The 15,875-nt window shown below is 38.0% G+C and overlaps 5 protein-coding genes across 6 annotated transcripts; 2 read left to right on the top strand and 3 right to left on the bottom strand.

Moving 5' to 3' along the window:
• Positions 1–117: 117 nt before the first annotated feature.
• On the bottom strand, positions 118–1,016 carry LOC135116806 (histidine-rich glycoprotein-like). Its single transcript, XM_064034377.1, has 4 exons — positions 1,005–1,016; positions 605–895; positions 315–481; positions 118–225 (listed from the first exon to the last, which is right to left on the bottom strand). The coding sequence occupies exons 1-4, from the start codon at positions 1,014–1,016 to the stop codon at positions 156–158; spliced, it is 540 nt and encodes a 179-aa protein (XP_063890447.1). The 3' UTR covers positions 118–155.
• A 1,922-nt stretch (positions 1,017–2,938) lies between these two features.
• On the bottom strand, positions 2,939–8,108 carry LOC110375254 (histidine-rich glycoprotein-like). The gene is made up of 10 exons (XM_049847375.2): positions 7,983–8,108; positions 7,748–7,914; positions 7,568–7,622; positions 6,270–6,560; positions 6,028–6,194; positions 5,908–5,933; positions 3,665–3,723; positions 3,342–3,467; positions 3,107–3,273; positions 2,939–3,011 (listed from the first exon to the last, which is right to left on the bottom strand). Exons 1-10 carry the CDS (start codon positions 8,082–8,084, stop codon positions 2,954–2,956), a joined length of 1,218 nt encoding a protein of 405 aa, XP_049703332.2. The 5' UTR covers positions 8,085–8,108; the 3' UTR covers positions 2,939–2,953.
• LOC135116828 (cuticle protein 7-like) lies at positions 4,482–5,242 on the top strand. 2 transcript variants are annotated; one of them, XM_064034409.1, is made up of 4 exons: positions 4,482–4,537; positions 4,628–4,753; positions 4,822–4,988; positions 5,163–5,242. In XM_064034409.1, the coding sequence occupies exons 1-4, from the start codon at positions 4,526–4,528 to the stop codon at positions 5,224–5,226; spliced, it is 369 nt and encodes a 122-aa protein (XP_063890479.1). In that variant the 5' UTR covers positions 4,482–4,525; the 3' UTR covers positions 5,227–5,242. The 2 variants fall into 2 exon arrangements, with proteins under 2 accessions (XP_063890479.1, XP_063890480.1); XM_064034410.1 differs by lacking the exon at positions 4,482–4,537 and having other exon boundaries at positions 4,552–4,753.
• Positions 8,109–8,523: 415 nt separating the features above from the next.
• On the top strand, positions 8,524–14,053 carry LOC126055937 (histidine-rich glycoprotein). Its single transcript, XM_064034378.1, has 10 exons — positions 8,524–8,595; positions 8,669–8,794; positions 8,863–9,029; positions 9,133–9,184; positions 10,237–10,527; positions 10,615–10,781; positions 10,832–10,940; positions 13,489–13,614; positions 13,683–13,849; positions 13,935–14,053. The coding sequence occupies exons 1-10, from the start codon at positions 8,584–8,586 to the stop codon at positions 13,990–13,992; spliced, it is 1,275 nt and encodes a 424-aa protein (XP_063890448.1). The 5' UTR covers positions 8,524–8,583; the 3' UTR covers positions 13,993–14,053.
• A 406-nt stretch (positions 14,054–14,459) lies between these two features.
• On the bottom strand, positions 14,460–15,449 carry LOC135116807 (histidine-rich glycoprotein-like). The gene is made up of 4 exons (XM_064034379.1): positions 15,438–15,449; positions 15,042–15,332; positions 14,802–14,968; positions 14,460–14,587 (listed from the first exon to the last, which is right to left on the bottom strand). The coding sequence occupies exons 1-4, from the start codon at positions 15,447–15,449 to the stop codon at positions 14,518–14,520; spliced, it is 540 nt and encodes a 179-aa protein (XP_063890449.1). The 3' UTR covers positions 14,460–14,517.
• Between the last annotated feature and the right edge of the window lie 426 nt (positions 15,450–15,875).

The following is a 15,875-nucleotide window of genomic DNA, read 5'->3' on the forward strand; positions in this document are numbered from 1 at the left end:
ATGACACTGTTCTAGACGGGAGGATAATCAATTTTTAGATTTGATATAGGTATTTAAAATAAAATAAAGAGATAAATATTTTTGCATTTTATATTTGAGTAGCATAACAATATATTTACAATTCAACAAGTCCTTTAACAAATAATATCACAGAATCAGTGGTGGTGGTGGTGTTCAGGAACAATGTGCACGGCATGACCCTCGATCTTAACGTTGGCGTTGAATCTGGAGAGAAGAAAATAATATAGAAACAAACAACAGTAAATAATGACTTCAACTTCTTACTTTTTATTTGTACTTTTTCCACTACTCACCCAGTCTTCTTGTCAGCGTGGTACTCGACGATCCTGACGGTGCCGTCGGGTTGATGCAGACTGTACACGCCCTTCACGACGTGACCGTCACGAGACTCGTGCTGAGATTTCTTGTCGCCGGTGTGAGGGTCCACCACTTTGTACGCGAACTCGTACTTAGGGTGAGACTGTGGGAAAAGTATCAGTTATTACAAAAGTAGGTACCTATATTGCTACAAAAATGAAATTCATAGTACCGAACGGTAAAATTAATGATGAGTAGATGTAATGCACATTAACAGTTTTCATACATAGTACTCGACGTGTTTCTCAGTGGCTTTGCCGTGGTGCTGCTTGATGCTCTGTGAGGAGGAGGCGTGGCCGTGGTGTTCCTCGTGGTGTCCGTGGTGATGCTCCTCCTGGTGCTGCTCGTGCTGCTCCTCATGATGTTCCTCGTGGTGTACGGGCTCGTGCTTGCTCTCGTGAGTTTGGTGCAGTACGATGCTCTGCGATGACACAGCGTGACCGTGACCGTGCTGGTAGTCGTGACCGTGCTGCGGCCGCGCGCTCACCGCAGCGAGGAGGGTTGCGACTAGGATAACCTGAATGAAAAATATGGTTTAAAAAAAAGCGTGTAAAATAGTTATCACTAATATAATGATTTTTTTATTGTATAAAAAACTATTAATTAACATTGATTCCATTTGTTACCTTAAGGGACATTTTAGTCTTTTGTTTATGTTGCTGCTTTCAAAGTCCAATCGTAAATGATGTGGAATAAGTAAAACAATTGACTTTTTATACAAAAAAATACACATACGCACGAAATCTGAGTGATCCAGTTTCTTACAAATAATATAAATTAAAACAAAACCTTAAAACTTGTTCTCACCAACAAGTTTTTTGTCGAATGTTGAATGAATGATTGCAACCTTGAGTAAAATATGTTGTCAGTACTTAGCCCTTTCTCCAAAAAAAGGAAAGTTTAATTAACTTCATAGATTTTTTTTTTAAACTGAGTTCAAAAGAGGAACGATCTATTACAACAATATTCATCAGCACCGATATACAAAAAAAAATATCTAACCCAACAGTTGGTGCTCCCAGGATCTATTTTTATTCCAAACAGTGGCGGCCCTAGGGGTGTGCGAACTGTGCCTTCGCACAGGGCCTCGCGCTACAACCCACACTAATATAAAAAAAATATAACTAAAAATACATATATATCTGGTCCAAGAAAAAAAACATTTTTCTTTATTTATTTCTTATTCATTCTGCGTTTACTTTTTGAGTTCTCAATTTAACAAAAAAATTGGAACACCAACGTAACAAAAACAACTCGATGGCTCTCGATCCAGTCACGGATTCTTTTTATTTGTGCTTAATTCCGAGTTTAATTTGAGAGTCCTTAAACAATCAATTTTAAAAAATTCGCGCTCGCTACGCTCGCGGCTGTTCACTTGTCAGTACAGTTCATTCTAACATGATTAGAGTACTTTTATGTCCCAAAACTCTAAAATTTTCGCGCTCGCTACGCTCGCGGCTGTTCGCTTGTCAGTACCGTTCTTTCTAACATGATTAGAGTACTTTTATGTGCCAAAACTCAAAAATTTTCGCGCTCGCTACGCTCGCGGCTGTTCGCTTGTCAGTACCGTTCATTCTAACATGATTAGAGTACTTTTATGTCCCAAAACTCAACAATTTTCGCGCTCGCTACGCTCGCGGCTGTTCGCTTGGCAGTACCGTTCATTCTAACATGATTAGAGTACTTTTATGTCCCAAAACTCAACAATTTTCGCGCTCGCTGCTTCACCTTTCACCGTTCTTTAATATACAAGTTTAGGTGCTTTAGTGACCCAAAGCTCAAAAATTTTTGCGCTCGCTACGCTCGCGGGTGCTTTATTTTCCACTTCTTTTATTTTTTTCATCCTTTTTTAGCCGAACCTAGAAGGTAGCGCCGCTTGTAAGTCCTTTTATTAACAAGAAAATAACTCCTAGCTCACAACAGACTTTTCACGTAGGACAAAGGGCCTCGCATAGACCTGCCGCACGTAGCCTCGCAATGGCTAGGGCCGCCGCTGATTCCAAACAAAACATTTTTGATCTATTGATTTTGAATTTGAATTACGTTGAAATGAAATAAATCTGACGGAAGGGCTTATTACACTTGACTTAATCCAGTCGTCTAAATGATTCAGTTACTAAATTCAAACAAATGTTATCGCATTTAGCAAGGAAAGAATTTCATTAAATCATATAGAAGCCTAATTAGACAAAACTAATTAGGCTACTGAATTTAGTCAAGTATAATAAGCCCTTAAGTGTGAGTTCAAATCTCGAGCAAACTATAGATAATGGTTTATAAATCAATAAAGCGGCCAAAATTATTTAGTGTACGAGCTCCACTTTAATACATAAAGTCAATTTTGATACCGTTATTTACTGCTCTAGAGGAATATGTTCCATAGCTACAGAATTCCGACGAGCTAAATTACTCTTTGATACCCCTTGCAATTTCGATTCTTTGAGAGTATACTTTCTTGGGGATATCTAGTATGGACAAGAAGATTTATTCGGTGGAAATAATTGGAGACAGGTTAAGTTTAACTTTCTTTTATTTTTCATAATTCAGTTCTGTCTAGCGACTACAAAAAGTTCCTTTAGTAATGATGGTGAGGCACGATGTGGTGTGTGCTGTATTTCACATCGGCGTGGAAGCTGAAAAAATACGATTTCATTAATATGCAATTCTACAAGAATATTTTAAGTCCGTATTTTTTGCTTAGAAAGTATAAATGTATAAGATATCTCACCCGGTGTGGTGGTCGCCGTGGTAGTGGACGTCCCTGACGGAGCCGTCGGGCTGATGCAGCGAGTAGTGTCCCTTGACGACGTCACCGTCGCGGTGCTCGTGCTGCGACTTGTGGTCGCCCGTGTGAGAGTCCTCCACCTTGTACTCGAACTCGTACTTGGGGTGAGTCTGCACAAACAGACCAATCAGTATTGCGAACTAGTTGCGTGTGTGAGTGAGCTGCTAGTGTTACTCACGTAGTAGTCGTGGTGATCATGTCCGTGGTGCACTGGCTCGTGGTGACCGTCGTACTTGTGCACGTACTGGGAGGAGTAGCCGTGAGCGGAGACCACCGCGACGGCGATAGATAGCACACAGAGTACCTAAAACGAATTTAATTGTTTTTAAAAGAACTCATCAAATAACGATTTTCTGCTTCAAGAACGGCTATCCAGTTGAACGATCAGATTACGTGCAAAGGCCCTGAGGATTTAGCTTTAAAGTATGTCTACCTATAAATTATAATTTTCAGCAATATACAGTAATAAACAGGTTGTCAAATGATTTTATATTAATATACCTTGAAGAACATGTTGGGTTCTATAATTGTTAGAGGCCTAAGCAAAGTCCAGTAGTGAACTGATACACAACTTTTAACTCCATATACTTTTATACGAATTTAAATAACATTGTCAAGGTATCTATAGATTTCTCTCAACTACGTTGACAGTAAAATCATACACGCTTTGACAATTGTTTCGTAAGTAATGCGCAATGTTCGTTTTAATTATGGACAACAGAAACTGTCTAACGTTCGTAGATTTACACGTTACTGGATTTTTATCAGCAATAAAATATTCAAATGATTATGCATTTTTTTGGTTTTCATAAATGCAATACGGTCGTCAGATTGGAGTTGTCTTAGAAAGTAGATAAAAATAATTTATTTGTATTACAATATAATGTCTTACACAGCAGTATAATTTACACTGTTTTGGGTCCATCTGTGGGATAAAAAATTCAGTGCAATCACTTTCAATTTCTACTTATTTCATTTTTGGTAAATAAACAGATTGCCAAGCTGCGCTTGAAATTAACATTGAACTATTGAAGAAGCAACGTGAAATTAGTGGACCGATACAAAATAACTTTTCTTCTTGTTATATAGGCTTTTAGGGTCTAACACCTCGCAGTTTACTGTTAGCTTGTACTCACGAATATTTTTTTATCTTATTTTATTACGTCCACACTAATTGCGTACAACTTACGAAACAATATCGTTTTGCGTATATGATTTAACTGCCAACATAATTGGGAGAAATCAATAGATACCTTGACAATGTCATTTAAATTCTTATAAAACAGCACGGAGCTTAATGTTTTCTATCAGTTGACCACTGAACTTAGTTTGCTGTAATAGCAAAAATCGTAATAGAACAACATGTTTTTCAAGGTAAGAGAGGATATTAATTTTCTTACTTCCTCAATTGATAATCTTTTTTTTTGTTATGGTTTAATTTTATTTATAAAAATGATCCTACAGGTACTTTGCGCGCTATCAGTTGCCGTCGCGGTGGTCTCCGCTCACGGCTACTCCTCCCAGTACGTCCACAAGTACGACGGTCACCACGAGCCAGTGCACCACGGACATGATCACCACGACTACTACGTGAGTAACACTAGCAGCTCACTCACACACGCAACTAGTTCGCAATACTGATTGGTCTGTTTGTGCAGACTCACCCCAAGTACGAGTTCGAGTACAAGGTGGAGGACTCTCACACGGGCGACCACAAGTCGCAGCACGAGCACCGCGACGGTGACGTCGTCAAGGGACACTACTCGCTGCATCAGCCCGACGGCTCCGTCAGGGACGTCCACTACCACGGCGACCATCACACCGGGTGAGTTAACTTCCCTTTTCTTTGACCATTGTTTATTTTTGAAGAAAGAAAATTCTAATCATGTAGTGATTATTTCCACAAATGTTTACAAAAAGATAAACATTGTTACCTACCATGTATCTTGTGATTATTTTATTGAGTCTTATCTTAATTAATTGTTTTTCTATTTCTCAGCTTCCATGCCGATGTAAAGTTCAGCACTCACCACGAGATCCCTCATCATCATCATCATTACTGAATAGTCGTTATCTAATTTCATACCTCAGCTGAAAGAACTGAAATCGTAACTATGTCGTCTTAAAATAAATTATTTTTTTCCATCCAAATTACAAAATGTCTTCAATATTTATTTGTTTCATTATTTCCTTCGAAGTCCCACTTCCGGACAACATGAACCCACCCATCTTTTTCACCTCATACTAAAATATATTTTCGCTCACAAAGTATATATACGAGGAGGACGAAAGTTGCAGTTCCCCAATTAATTTATCTTTCTTTTTAAATGGGCCTATAACAGCTTCTTTCTTCCAAATGTGAAGCTAGTTACATGGTTCCAAAGAGTAGTTCTTATGAAGAATAACCGGCAAGAAACTCCATAAACACGGTTAAAAAAAACTTGTTACAATAACTTTCAAACTTCATCTTCTTTTGAAAAAGAGGTTGAACAAAGTCTGTCTATGTTATTATTTTTCTAAAATATTTTAGGACTATTGCGATTGTTTGCGAGTCCGGCATTTTAAATTAAGCAGAAGGTGTAAAGGGAAATAATGGAAATATTGCATTACTTTTACACAAATTTATTTCAGAATAGTAACAGTATATTTACAAGTATAACAAGTTATTAATAATATCACAGAATCAATGGTGAATTAGAATCAGTGGTGGTGGTGGTGTTCAGGAACAATGTGCACGGCATGACCCTCGATCTTAACGTTGGCGTTGAATCTGTAGAAACAGAAGAAAATATTGAGCAATTCGTTAAAATAATGAAAAGACTTTGATAGAGAAAAGATTCATCTACATGTATATTGTCACTCACCCAGTCTTCTTGTCAGCATGGTACTCGACGATCCTGACGGTGCCGTCGGGTTGATGCAGACTGTACACGCCCTTCACGACGTGATCGTCACGAGACTCGTGCTGAGATTTCTTGTCGCCGGTGTGAGGGTCCACCACTTTGTACGCGAACTCGTACTTAGGGTGAGACTGTAGGAAATGTCTTAGTTAGTTATGTTACTATGAATACGAAGAGTAGGTATTGCAAATGAACAGTTCTCATACATAGTACTCGACGTGTTTCTCAGTGGCTTTGCCGTGGTGCTGCTTGATGCTCTGTGAGGAGGAGGCGTGGCCGTGGTGTTCCTCGTGGTGTCCGTGGTGATGCTCCTCCTGGTGCTGCTCGTGCTGCTCCTCATGATGTTCCTCGTGGTGTACGGGCTCGTGCTTGCTCTCGTGAGTTTGGTGCAGTACGATGCTCTGCGATGACACAGCGTGACCGTGACCGTGGTGGTAGTCGTGACCGTGCTGCGGCCGCGCGCTCACCACAGCGATGACAGCAGCGACTAGGATAACCTGAATGAAAAATATGGCCGAGCTGGGAATGACTGGCACTACAACGATCTTGTTAAAATAATGGGTTTTTAAACAGCAATATTTATGTATGTCTGTTTTATATTAAATGATTTCCTTTGTTACCTTAAGGGACATGTTAGTTTCTTGTGTTACTCCTACGATAATCCAATCGTAAATGATGTGGAATATGAGAAAGAAATGTCTTTATATACAATTAATGTATACGAAATCATTGTAATCCAGTTTCTGATAAATACACGAATTATAACAAATGTTGATAACTGGTTTTCGCCGTCAAGTTTAAGCTGAATTTTGAAGAAATAATTGCAACCTTGAGTAAAATTTTATATTCAGGACAATGGCCCTTTCTCCAAATTATATACAAAATTAATCTCCCTTAAACTCTACATGAAACAAGCTTCGAAATGGAAGTAATTTATTTTTGTTTACTATATACCTATGTACTTACAGTATTACATCAATTACCATGTACGGCTGCTACTAAACGTAGGAAACTCAGTTTGTGTGAGGCTCTTTCTAAATAAAATGTCATCGACACACCTGTTCCATTCATTAGGAACTTTATCAAGTTTTAAGGAAGTTTTCGAAATGGTTGTATGCAGAGAATGACGAATTTTACTGTGATCATCCATAAAATTATATAAGTCGTAATTCATTGTATAAGTTCGTACGTGGCTTGAAATATGCGTTTGTATCTTCCCAAAGTATATGCACATATGTACATTCATACGTTTTTGGCAACATTTTTGTTAGCTATGTAATGGAATATTATTTCGCACGAACGTGATCTATAAATTATGATACCTGGGATTTCTGATTAAACATGGTTTCAAAGCTGCTTCATATTTGAAAGGAATTTAAAGAAAAGAAAGTTTATGGCAGGCACTTTTATTATTTAGTTTAAAATCTAATAGAGAATGGTAACAATATCAGTTCTCTCAGTTAGGAAACAACGTTATGACTGATTACACGATGCTTCAGTAATGATGATGATGGTGAGGGATCTCGTGGTGAGTGCTGAACTTTACGTCGGCATGGAAGCTGAAAGCAAAACAAAGAACAATATAGTCAAACAAGTAGATCCCAGAAGGATTCTGTTCTCCTCGCCGAAATTGGTATCTTATCCAAAATCTATTTTTCAAATAAGCCATAAGAAGTAGACTCACCCGGTGTGATGGTCGCCGTGGTAGTGGACGTCCCTGACGGAGCCGTCGGGCTGATGCAGCGAGTAGTGTCCCTTGACGACGTCACCGTCGCGGTGCTCGTGCTGCGACTTGTGGTCGCCCGTGTGAGAGTCCTCCACCTTGTACTCGAACTCGTACTTGGGGTGAGTCTGCACAAACAGACCAATCAGTATTGCGAACTAGTTGCGTGTGTGAGTGAGCTGCTAGTGTTACTCACGTAGTAGTCGTGGTGATCATGTCCGTGGTGCACTGGCTCGTGGTGGCCGTCGTACTTGTGCACGTACTGGGAGGAGTAGCCGTGGCCGGCAACCATTGCCATACCCACAGACAGCACACAGATTACCTGCGGATGATAATGTTGTTATTATAAGATAAGTAGGTATATTATTGAGAAAAAAAAAAGGATTTACGTTATGTTAACATTGATAGGTATCTTCTTTTACCTACCTTTAAAAACATGTTGTTCTAATTTAATTTCCGATGCTGTTCAGATCTAAATCCAATTGTGAACTGATAATAAAAGTTTTAACATCATGTTCTTATATACTAATTGAAATAATATCTTCAAGGTATCTATTGATTTCTCCCAATTATGTTGGCAGTTAAATCATATACGCTTAACAATTGTTTAGTAAGTTGTACGCAATTAATGTGGACGTAATAGTTCGTGTTAAAAACAGAAAACAATAGATACCTTGACAATACTATTTAATTTCATATAAAAGAACATGGAACTTAAATTTTTTTATCAGTTGGCTACTGAACTTTGTTTGCAGCAATACCTAGCAATATCAATAGCAAAATCGTAACAGAACAACATGTTTTTCAAGGTAAAAGAGGATTCCACTTTTCTCATTTCTTTAATCGAAAGATCTACTTATTATCTTAATCTTTGACTTTCAGGTACTTTGCGTGCTATCTATCGCCGTCGCGGTGGTCTCCGCTCACGGCTACTCCTCCCAGTACGTGCACAAGTACGACGGTCACCACGAGCCAGTGCACCACGGACATGATCACCACGACTACTACGTGAGTAACACTAGCAGCTCACTCACACACGCAACTAGTTCGCAATACTGATTGGTCTGTTTGTGCAGACTCACCCCAAGTACGAGTTCGAGTACAAGGTGGAGGACTCTCACACGGGCGACCACAAGTCGCAGCACGAGCACCGCGACGGTGACGTCGTCAAGGGACACTACTCGCTGCATCAGCCCGACGGCTCCGTCAGGGACGTCCACTACCACGGCGACCACCACACCGGGTGAGATTACTTTCCTAAAATACATTTTTGATAAGAGAGCAGTTCGGCGAATGAAACTCCTGGGATTTGCTTACCTTACTTAATTGCTTTGTTTTTCTTTCAGCTTCCATGCCGACGTAAAGTTCAGCACTCACCACGAGGTCCCTCATCATCATCATCATTACTGAAGCGTCGTGTAGTCAGCCATAATGTTGTATTTTAGCTGAAAGAACTGATATCGTTAAATACATAAATAAAAAGAATATCTCCCATACTCATTTGTTTCATTTAAAATAAGAACCAACTACATATACATATATGTATTATCAACATAATTCATAAGACTAGGAGAAATTCCATTAAAGAAATGTTTCCGAAGATAAATTACAAAAAAAAACTTCTAAAACCCCCTGCGGATAGGGGGTCAAAACCGTTTATGATGACAGCGTTTAGAACAACAAACCGGTTAAAATTACCAAAATCAAAGGTGGCTGAATGCTATATACTATTCCTGTCACTGGTTGTTACAACTATCGGTTTTTACGACTAAATATGAGTAGTCCCTTCGATGTCGCTACAAGAGATTTTGACTGTAATTGTGTTAAAGTTTCGGAAAAGGTTAGATAGATTAGTAGCAAAGGAACTATGATTTTTTGAGAGAAAGAGAACGCTGTGAGAAATGGTCATTGTAACAAGTGACTTAAATATCAACTTGAGCATTGTAAGCAACACAGTTATTTTATGAAAAAATACGGTTTAACAGGATTTCTACCGAAAACACAACTTATTATCAGCCATACAAAATAAAACGTATTATCTAATGTCAATGAACGACTTTTGAGTGTAGTTTCTTAGTCTTTTATTACTTTCTTGGATATTTCGGTGAAAGGTGTCCTGTGAAATAAGGGTTTTGAAGGTTACACATATCAATTAAAGTACGTTTGTACACAAAACAGGTTTATTTATCTCTGTAAATCAAGTTTTTAATAAAAATGTGATTACAGTGTCTCAATACGTTTCATATAAAAGCGTTTTACTTGGTCCCTACAATCAACATTTACTGTTAAGCCATTGAAAGCAGTACATTTGTACTAAAGCCTAATTATGTTGTACAAGGTATATCACATATACTTACTTTCTTTTACTATGAATAAAAAGTAAAATTATTAAAAAGGTTAAATATAATATTTTGAAGAATCTACAGTATTTAATTTACAATTTCCTACAGGTTTGTCTAGTCATCGCTCTCGTAGCCGCAGTGAGCGCGCGGCCACAACACGGTCACGACTACCAGCACGGTCACGGTCACGCTGTGTCATCGCAGAGCATCGTACTGCACCAAACTCACGAGAGCAAGCTCGAGCCCGTACACCACGAGGAACATCATGAGGAGCAGCACGAGCAGCACCAGGAGGAGCATCACCACGGACACCACGAGGAACACCACGGCCACGCCTCTTCCTCACAGAGCATCAAGCAGCACCACGGCAAAGCCACTGAGAAACACGTCGAGTACTATGTATGAAAACTGTAAATTTGCAATATTATGTTATTCTGCTTTTTGCCAGTACTTTAGAATTATAGCTAACTGTACCGTGTGTTGCAGTCTCACCCTAAGTATGAGTTCGCGTACAAAGTGGTGGACCCTCACACCGGCGACAAGAAATCTCAGCACGAGTCTCGTGACGGTCACGTCGTGAAGGGCGTGTACAGTCTGCATCAACCCGACGGCACCGTCAGGATCGTCGAGTACCATGCTGACAAGAAGACTGGGTAAGTGACAATATAAAGCGTAGATAAATCTAAAACCGTATTTTTTTTAGGATTGCTTTGCTCAATATCTCTTCTGCCTTTACAGATTCAACGCCAACGTTAAGATCGAGGGTCATGCCGTGCACATTGTTCCTGAACACCATCACCACCACTGATTCTGTGATATCAATTGTTATTAATAGCCTACTAATTGTTAAATAGTAAATACGATTGTTATGACTCTGAAATAAAAATAATTATAATCAAACTTTAGTGTCGTTAATGTACCTAACGGACTACAGTTATATCCCACAAGCATAATTTTGAAGAAAGTAATGATTTTCAATATGTAAACTTCGATAACTTTCAAGTTTATACTATCAATTAGACGTTTCATGCAAGTGCCTTCTACATAACATTGCAAGTAGAAAATTAATACAATTTTAACATCACACTTTAATAAACTAAAAGTATTTAATTCTGTGATATTAAACTTCATGATTGACTTTCACCTGTCCAAGATATGCTGTATTATATTTGTAGTTTATTGTGCTCATGGCCAAGTCAATATAATTGTAAAGTGAACGAAACTATTGATATAGTCACAAAATATTGATTTATTATTACAAATAAAGTTGAACAGGACTTGGCTTCTATGCGATCTCAAAACTTTTTACGGTGGAGGAATTGCGTAGAGGATTGGCTTTTTTTACATTTAATGTTTTTGGTGGGATCTAATTTATTTTTTGCAGGTCTCCTTCTTCTCTAAGTATATAACAAATTAAATTAACTTACATGCAACTAACTAAATATATAACAAACTAAATATGTAGACCTAAACTAGCACGTAAACAACATTTTTTTAAAATAAATTAAACAATTTCGAAATTGTCGAATTTTTTAATCGAATATCTTTTAGAATAAAAGAGATTTATTTCAGAGGTAGATGGCGCTATCACATGAAAATATTTGTTTTTTTTTTATTTACTAAAAACCGTAGCGCGATTTAGACCAGGACAACGCCATCTATCGAGCGAGCATGCAGTATTTATCGCACTGCATTAATATGAAAGATTTTATCATTATTCATTTTATTTTAACCTAGCTTTTTTATTCATATGTATGTATATTTAATACATAATAACAATATACCACACTACGTAACAATAAAACAAATAATAACATTTTGTACATAAATAAATAACAAAGTTATCAATGCAGTCAAAATTCATACACAATGTTCTTGAAAAACCGCAAATATAAATTTGTTTCCTATTTTTTTATTAAGTTTTAAGGTTTTTATAATTTTTCCTTTATATGTAGCCAATAACCTATCTTGGTGCCAAATTTGAAGGTTCTAAGTTTGCTAGAAGTACTTTAGACTTTTGATGATCGGTCAGTGAGTGAGTCAGTGACAAAATGGTGTAACTTTGATCGCTCATAACTCGTAAACTATTTATTCAAATTTCTTGTAATTTTGGGACTGAGCTTGTTCTAATACTTACTCTTGGTCATCGAAAACCTAAACTCCTAGCTTTGTTCACATGGAAGATACAGGGGGCTGAAATAGCCGTGAAACGCTTCGAGAAAAGATGGTACGGCCGTGCCCGCTTTGCTCGAGTCTTGGCTGGGGCACTGCCGTGCCCTCAGATAATAACCCGTACACGAGGATAGTCAAAACAATAATAGTCGCAAGTAATAATCTCGTTGTCTTTACCAAAACCTAAACCTTCCAACCGAATAAACCCGAGTAATAATGCTTTGTATTGAGGAGTTTTTAATTACGATGTGAGCATTGCCGTATGTACTCTTAAATTTTTATACTTCCGTTTGCTTTCTATTAGGATATTAATTGTTAATGTAGCTACTTTTGGATTTCGTTAGAAATGTGCCTTATACAATTTTCTGACCCATTTGAGGAATGACAAAAAATTTAAATGGATGATAATTACACACATTTTCTAGGAAATGTCTAGGGTTTTATAAATTTCTATCAAACTAAAAAGCATGCAGATGCAAAGTTGACGTAATAATTGATTCTACGTACTCTTTGGTAAATATATATGTGTAGATATGTAAGTGCCTCCTTCTTTAGCAATTCTTTTATTACAATTAATAATATTATTATTTCTACCTGAGCTTTTGTCACAGATATAAAATTACTCGAATCAATCAATCAATAAATAGATTTATGATGACGGTTCCGTGTACAAAGCAACAAATCATTAAAAATTCTTCCTAGTCACTATTTTACTTCCCCTTACTGGTAGAATTTTAAGATATTTTTAAGCATAAGTACCTAAGCAATAATAACAATTATGTCATAAGACTTACCTCTTCATGCGCGATAAAGATCGAAATTATCACGAAAAATATTCATAACACATTCCAAAAGCCGTTTATGCAAGTAGTTAGAACTATTTTTACACTCTAATAGCTTTACGAAATAATTATCAAAGCGTAACACCCATATCGTAAAATCGAGAGAAAACAATGCTACCTTGACGGCGTAATTTAAATTCATATAAAAGACGTGATGCTTAGAAGTTCTGCATCAGTTCAAGCTAAGACTTAGCTTCAAAACATTGTCAACCAAAATCACCAAGAAAATGTTTTTCAAGGTGTGTACTCGTATAAGAAAAATTGCTAAAAGTGTTGAAGAATAGAACCCGCCTCAATCATAGCATTAAGTTTATCCTGTTTGTAATATTTTTTGGATCGTCTTCAGGTACTTTGTGTGCTGTCTATCGCCGTCGCGGTGGTATCCGCGCACGGATACTCATCTCAATACGTCCACAAGTACGACGGTCACCACGAGCCAGTGCATCACGGACATGATCACCACGACTACTACGTGAGTAACACTAGCAGCTCACTCACACACGCAACTAGTTCGCAATACTGATTGGTCTGTTTGTGCAGACTCACCCCAAGTACGAGTTCGAGTACAAGGTGGAGGACTCTCACACGGGCGACCACAAGTCGCAGCACGAGCACCGCGACGGTGACGTCGTCAAGGGACACTACTCGCTGCATCAGCCCGACGGCTCCGTCAGAGACGTCCACTACCACGGCGACCACCACACCGGGTGAGATTTTTATTCACTTTTACTAATTAAGCGCAATTTCACAAACTCGTAGAATTACATATTGATGAAATGGTATTATTTGCAGATTCCACGCGGACGTGAAGTACAGCACACACCACATCGTGCCTCATCATCATTACTGAAGGATCTTTCTCTAATTCCGTAGACTGAAACAGATACTTTGATAACTGATGAGATAACTTCATAGTACCTTTTATAATGTTTGAAAAATAAAAAGTTAATAGAACACATTATCCATTATTCCAAACAAATCCTCTTCCAGTCAAAAGGTTTTTTTGACAAACTACCTTCATAAAATCAGCAGTTCATCACAAGACTTATTAATGGGAATATGAAGAAAAAAACAGCTTCTCTATAAGGATATTGCAAGAAGTTAGCTTTACTATTTATAGTAATCAAAGTGACGTTTTTATAACGATTCTTTTCTGCAAAATTATTCTAGCGTCTTTTTAGGTATAAAAGGAAATTAAGAGTAAAGAAGAAATTCAATGAAAGTAATTTAATGGCATATTAAAAATAATAATTGTAACAAAATTATTACAACGGCTTAATAAGTAAACAAAATATCACATGACTCATGCATAACAATTAAATAACAGTTGATTAAACAATATTCAAATAGAGGTAGAAGTAACCGATAAGATTGATCAATGATGCTGATGATGTTCAGGTACAACGTGCTTGGCGTGACCCACACGTTTCACATTGGCTTGAAATCTGTTAAATAATGAGTAGTATGATTAAAGCAAAAGCACAAGATATTCGAATAAATTGGATACCTACTATGGGCGCTGTCATGTCTGATAAATCACTCAAGAAGTTTAGTCCTAAAATATGAAAAGAATTGAAATACTAAATGCTTAATATTTGAAGTAAACATGTTAAGGGAAAATAGTACGAAAGGGGAAGTTTAATAGACATTTGCACTCACCCGGTCTTCTTGTCAGCGTAGTACTCGACAATCCTGATGGTACCGTCAGGCTCGTGCAGACTGTACACGCCCTTCACGACGTCGCCGTCGCGCGCCTCGTGCTGCGACTTCTTGTCGCCGGTGTGAGGGTCCTCCACTTTGTACGTGAACTCGTACTTAGGGTGAGACTATTAAAAAAGGTATCAGTTAGTTTCTGAAAATATGATGAGTGGATGTAATGCAAATTAACAGTTCTCATACATAGTACTCGACGTGTTTCTCAGTGGCTTTGCCGTGGTGCTGCTTGATGCTCTGTGAGGAGGAGGCGTGGCCGTGGTGTTCCTCGTGGTGTCCGTGGTGATGCTCCTCCTGGTGCTGCTCGTGCTGCTCCTCATGATGTTCCTCGTGGTGTACGGGCTCGTGCTTGCTCTCGTGAGTTTGGTGCAGTACGATGCTCTGCGATGACACAGCGTGACCGTGACCGTGGTGGTAGTCGTGGCCGTGTTGCGGCCGCGCGCTCACTGCAGCGAGGGCAATAGCAATGCAGAACACCTAAAATGTATTAAAGAAATTAGTAGTTTCTTTAGAAATCAGTGGATAGAGAATACTTAAGATAGAAAATATAAGAATCAAAGTCAACGAAAAACAAACATTTACCTTAAATATCATTTTTTAAAGTTTAATGTAGACGTATGCTTAATGTGGAATGCGTACGAGAAGTATGTTTAATTCCCAAATGAATATACCTTTTATACAAAAAAGAGCTTGATACAGTTTTCGCAAGGTTATGAACTTGCTTCCAAGAAAAAATGCACGTAAGGCGCATTATGACAGGTAAATATCAAAATTATACAGTAGCAATTATATGTGGTGAAAGTTGTTGCAAAATTCGACTTTAAAGAATGGGTTGATACATCAAAAGTTATAGGTGCTTCTAACAATCCTGTATATCATAATAGCCTATGATTGTACTACAGTCTTGTAGAAACAATGATAACACAAAACAATGCTCCTGTCTCTTGTCTAAGGTACCAACTTTGCGCCTAACTCTAAGTAGTAAGCAAAGTGACAGTGCTATAGTTTGCCCGTTATAGT

The sequence above is a fragment of the Helicoverpa armigera genome, chromosome 4 (assembly GCF_030705265.1).
Source record: "Helicoverpa armigera isolate CAAS_96S chromosome 4, ASM3070526v1, whole genome shotgun sequence".
Lineage (NCBI taxonomy): Eukaryota > Metazoa > Arthropoda > Insecta > Lepidoptera > Noctuidae > Helicoverpa > Helicoverpa armigera.

Bases quoted from the DNA above. Each gene is read 5' to 3' on its own strand.
- LOC110375254 (XM_049847375.2), bottom strand. From the start codon at position 8,084: ATGGCAATGGTTGCCGGCCACGGCTACTCCTCCCAGTACGTGCACAAG. The intron at 3,724-5,907 runs GTCATGCCGTGC...GTTGTGTATCAG, and splicing joins CGCCAACGTTAAGATCGAGG to TTCACTACTGGACTTTGCTT. The intron at 3,468-3,664 runs GTATATTAATAT...AATTCGTTTTAG, and splicing joins AACCCAACATGTTCTTCAAG to GTACTCTGTGTGCTATCTAT.
- LOC135116828 (XM_064034409.1), top strand. The intron at 4,754-4,821 runs GTGAGTAACACT...CTGTTTGTGCAG, and splicing joins ATGATCACCACGACTACTAC to ACTCACCCCAAGTACGAGTT. The intron at 4,989-5,162 runs GTGAGTTAACTT...TCTATTTCTCAG, and splicing joins CACGGCGACCATCACACCGG to CTTCCATGCCGATGTAAAGT.
- LOC126055937 (XM_064034378.1), top strand. The intron at 9,185-10,236 runs CATCATTACTGA...AATTTCCTACAG, and splicing joins ACGAGGTCCCTCATCATCAT to GTTTGTCTAGTCATCGCTCT. The intron at 10,528-10,614 runs GTATGAAAACTG...CGTGTGTTGCAG, and splicing joins AGAAACACGTCGAGTACTAT to TCTCACCCTAAGTATGAGTT.
- LOC135116806 (XM_064034377.1), bottom strand. The intron at 482-604 runs GTATGAAAACTG...CTTTTCCCACAG, and splicing joins AGAAACACGTCGAGTACTAT to TCTCACCCTAAGTACGAGTT. The intron at 226-314 runs GTGAGTAGTGGA...TCTTCTCTCCAG, and splicing joins CACGCTGACAAGAAGACTGG to ATTCAACGCCAACGTTAAGA.
- LOC135116807 (XM_064034379.1), bottom strand. The intron at 14,969-15,041 runs GTATGAGAACTG...CTTTTTTAATAG, and splicing joins AGAAACACGTCGAGTACTAT to TCTCACCCTAAGTACGAGTT. The intron at 14,588-14,801 runs GTGAGTGCAAAT...ATTATTTAACAG, and splicing joins TACGCTGACAAGAAGACCGG to ATTTCAAGCCAATGTGAAAC.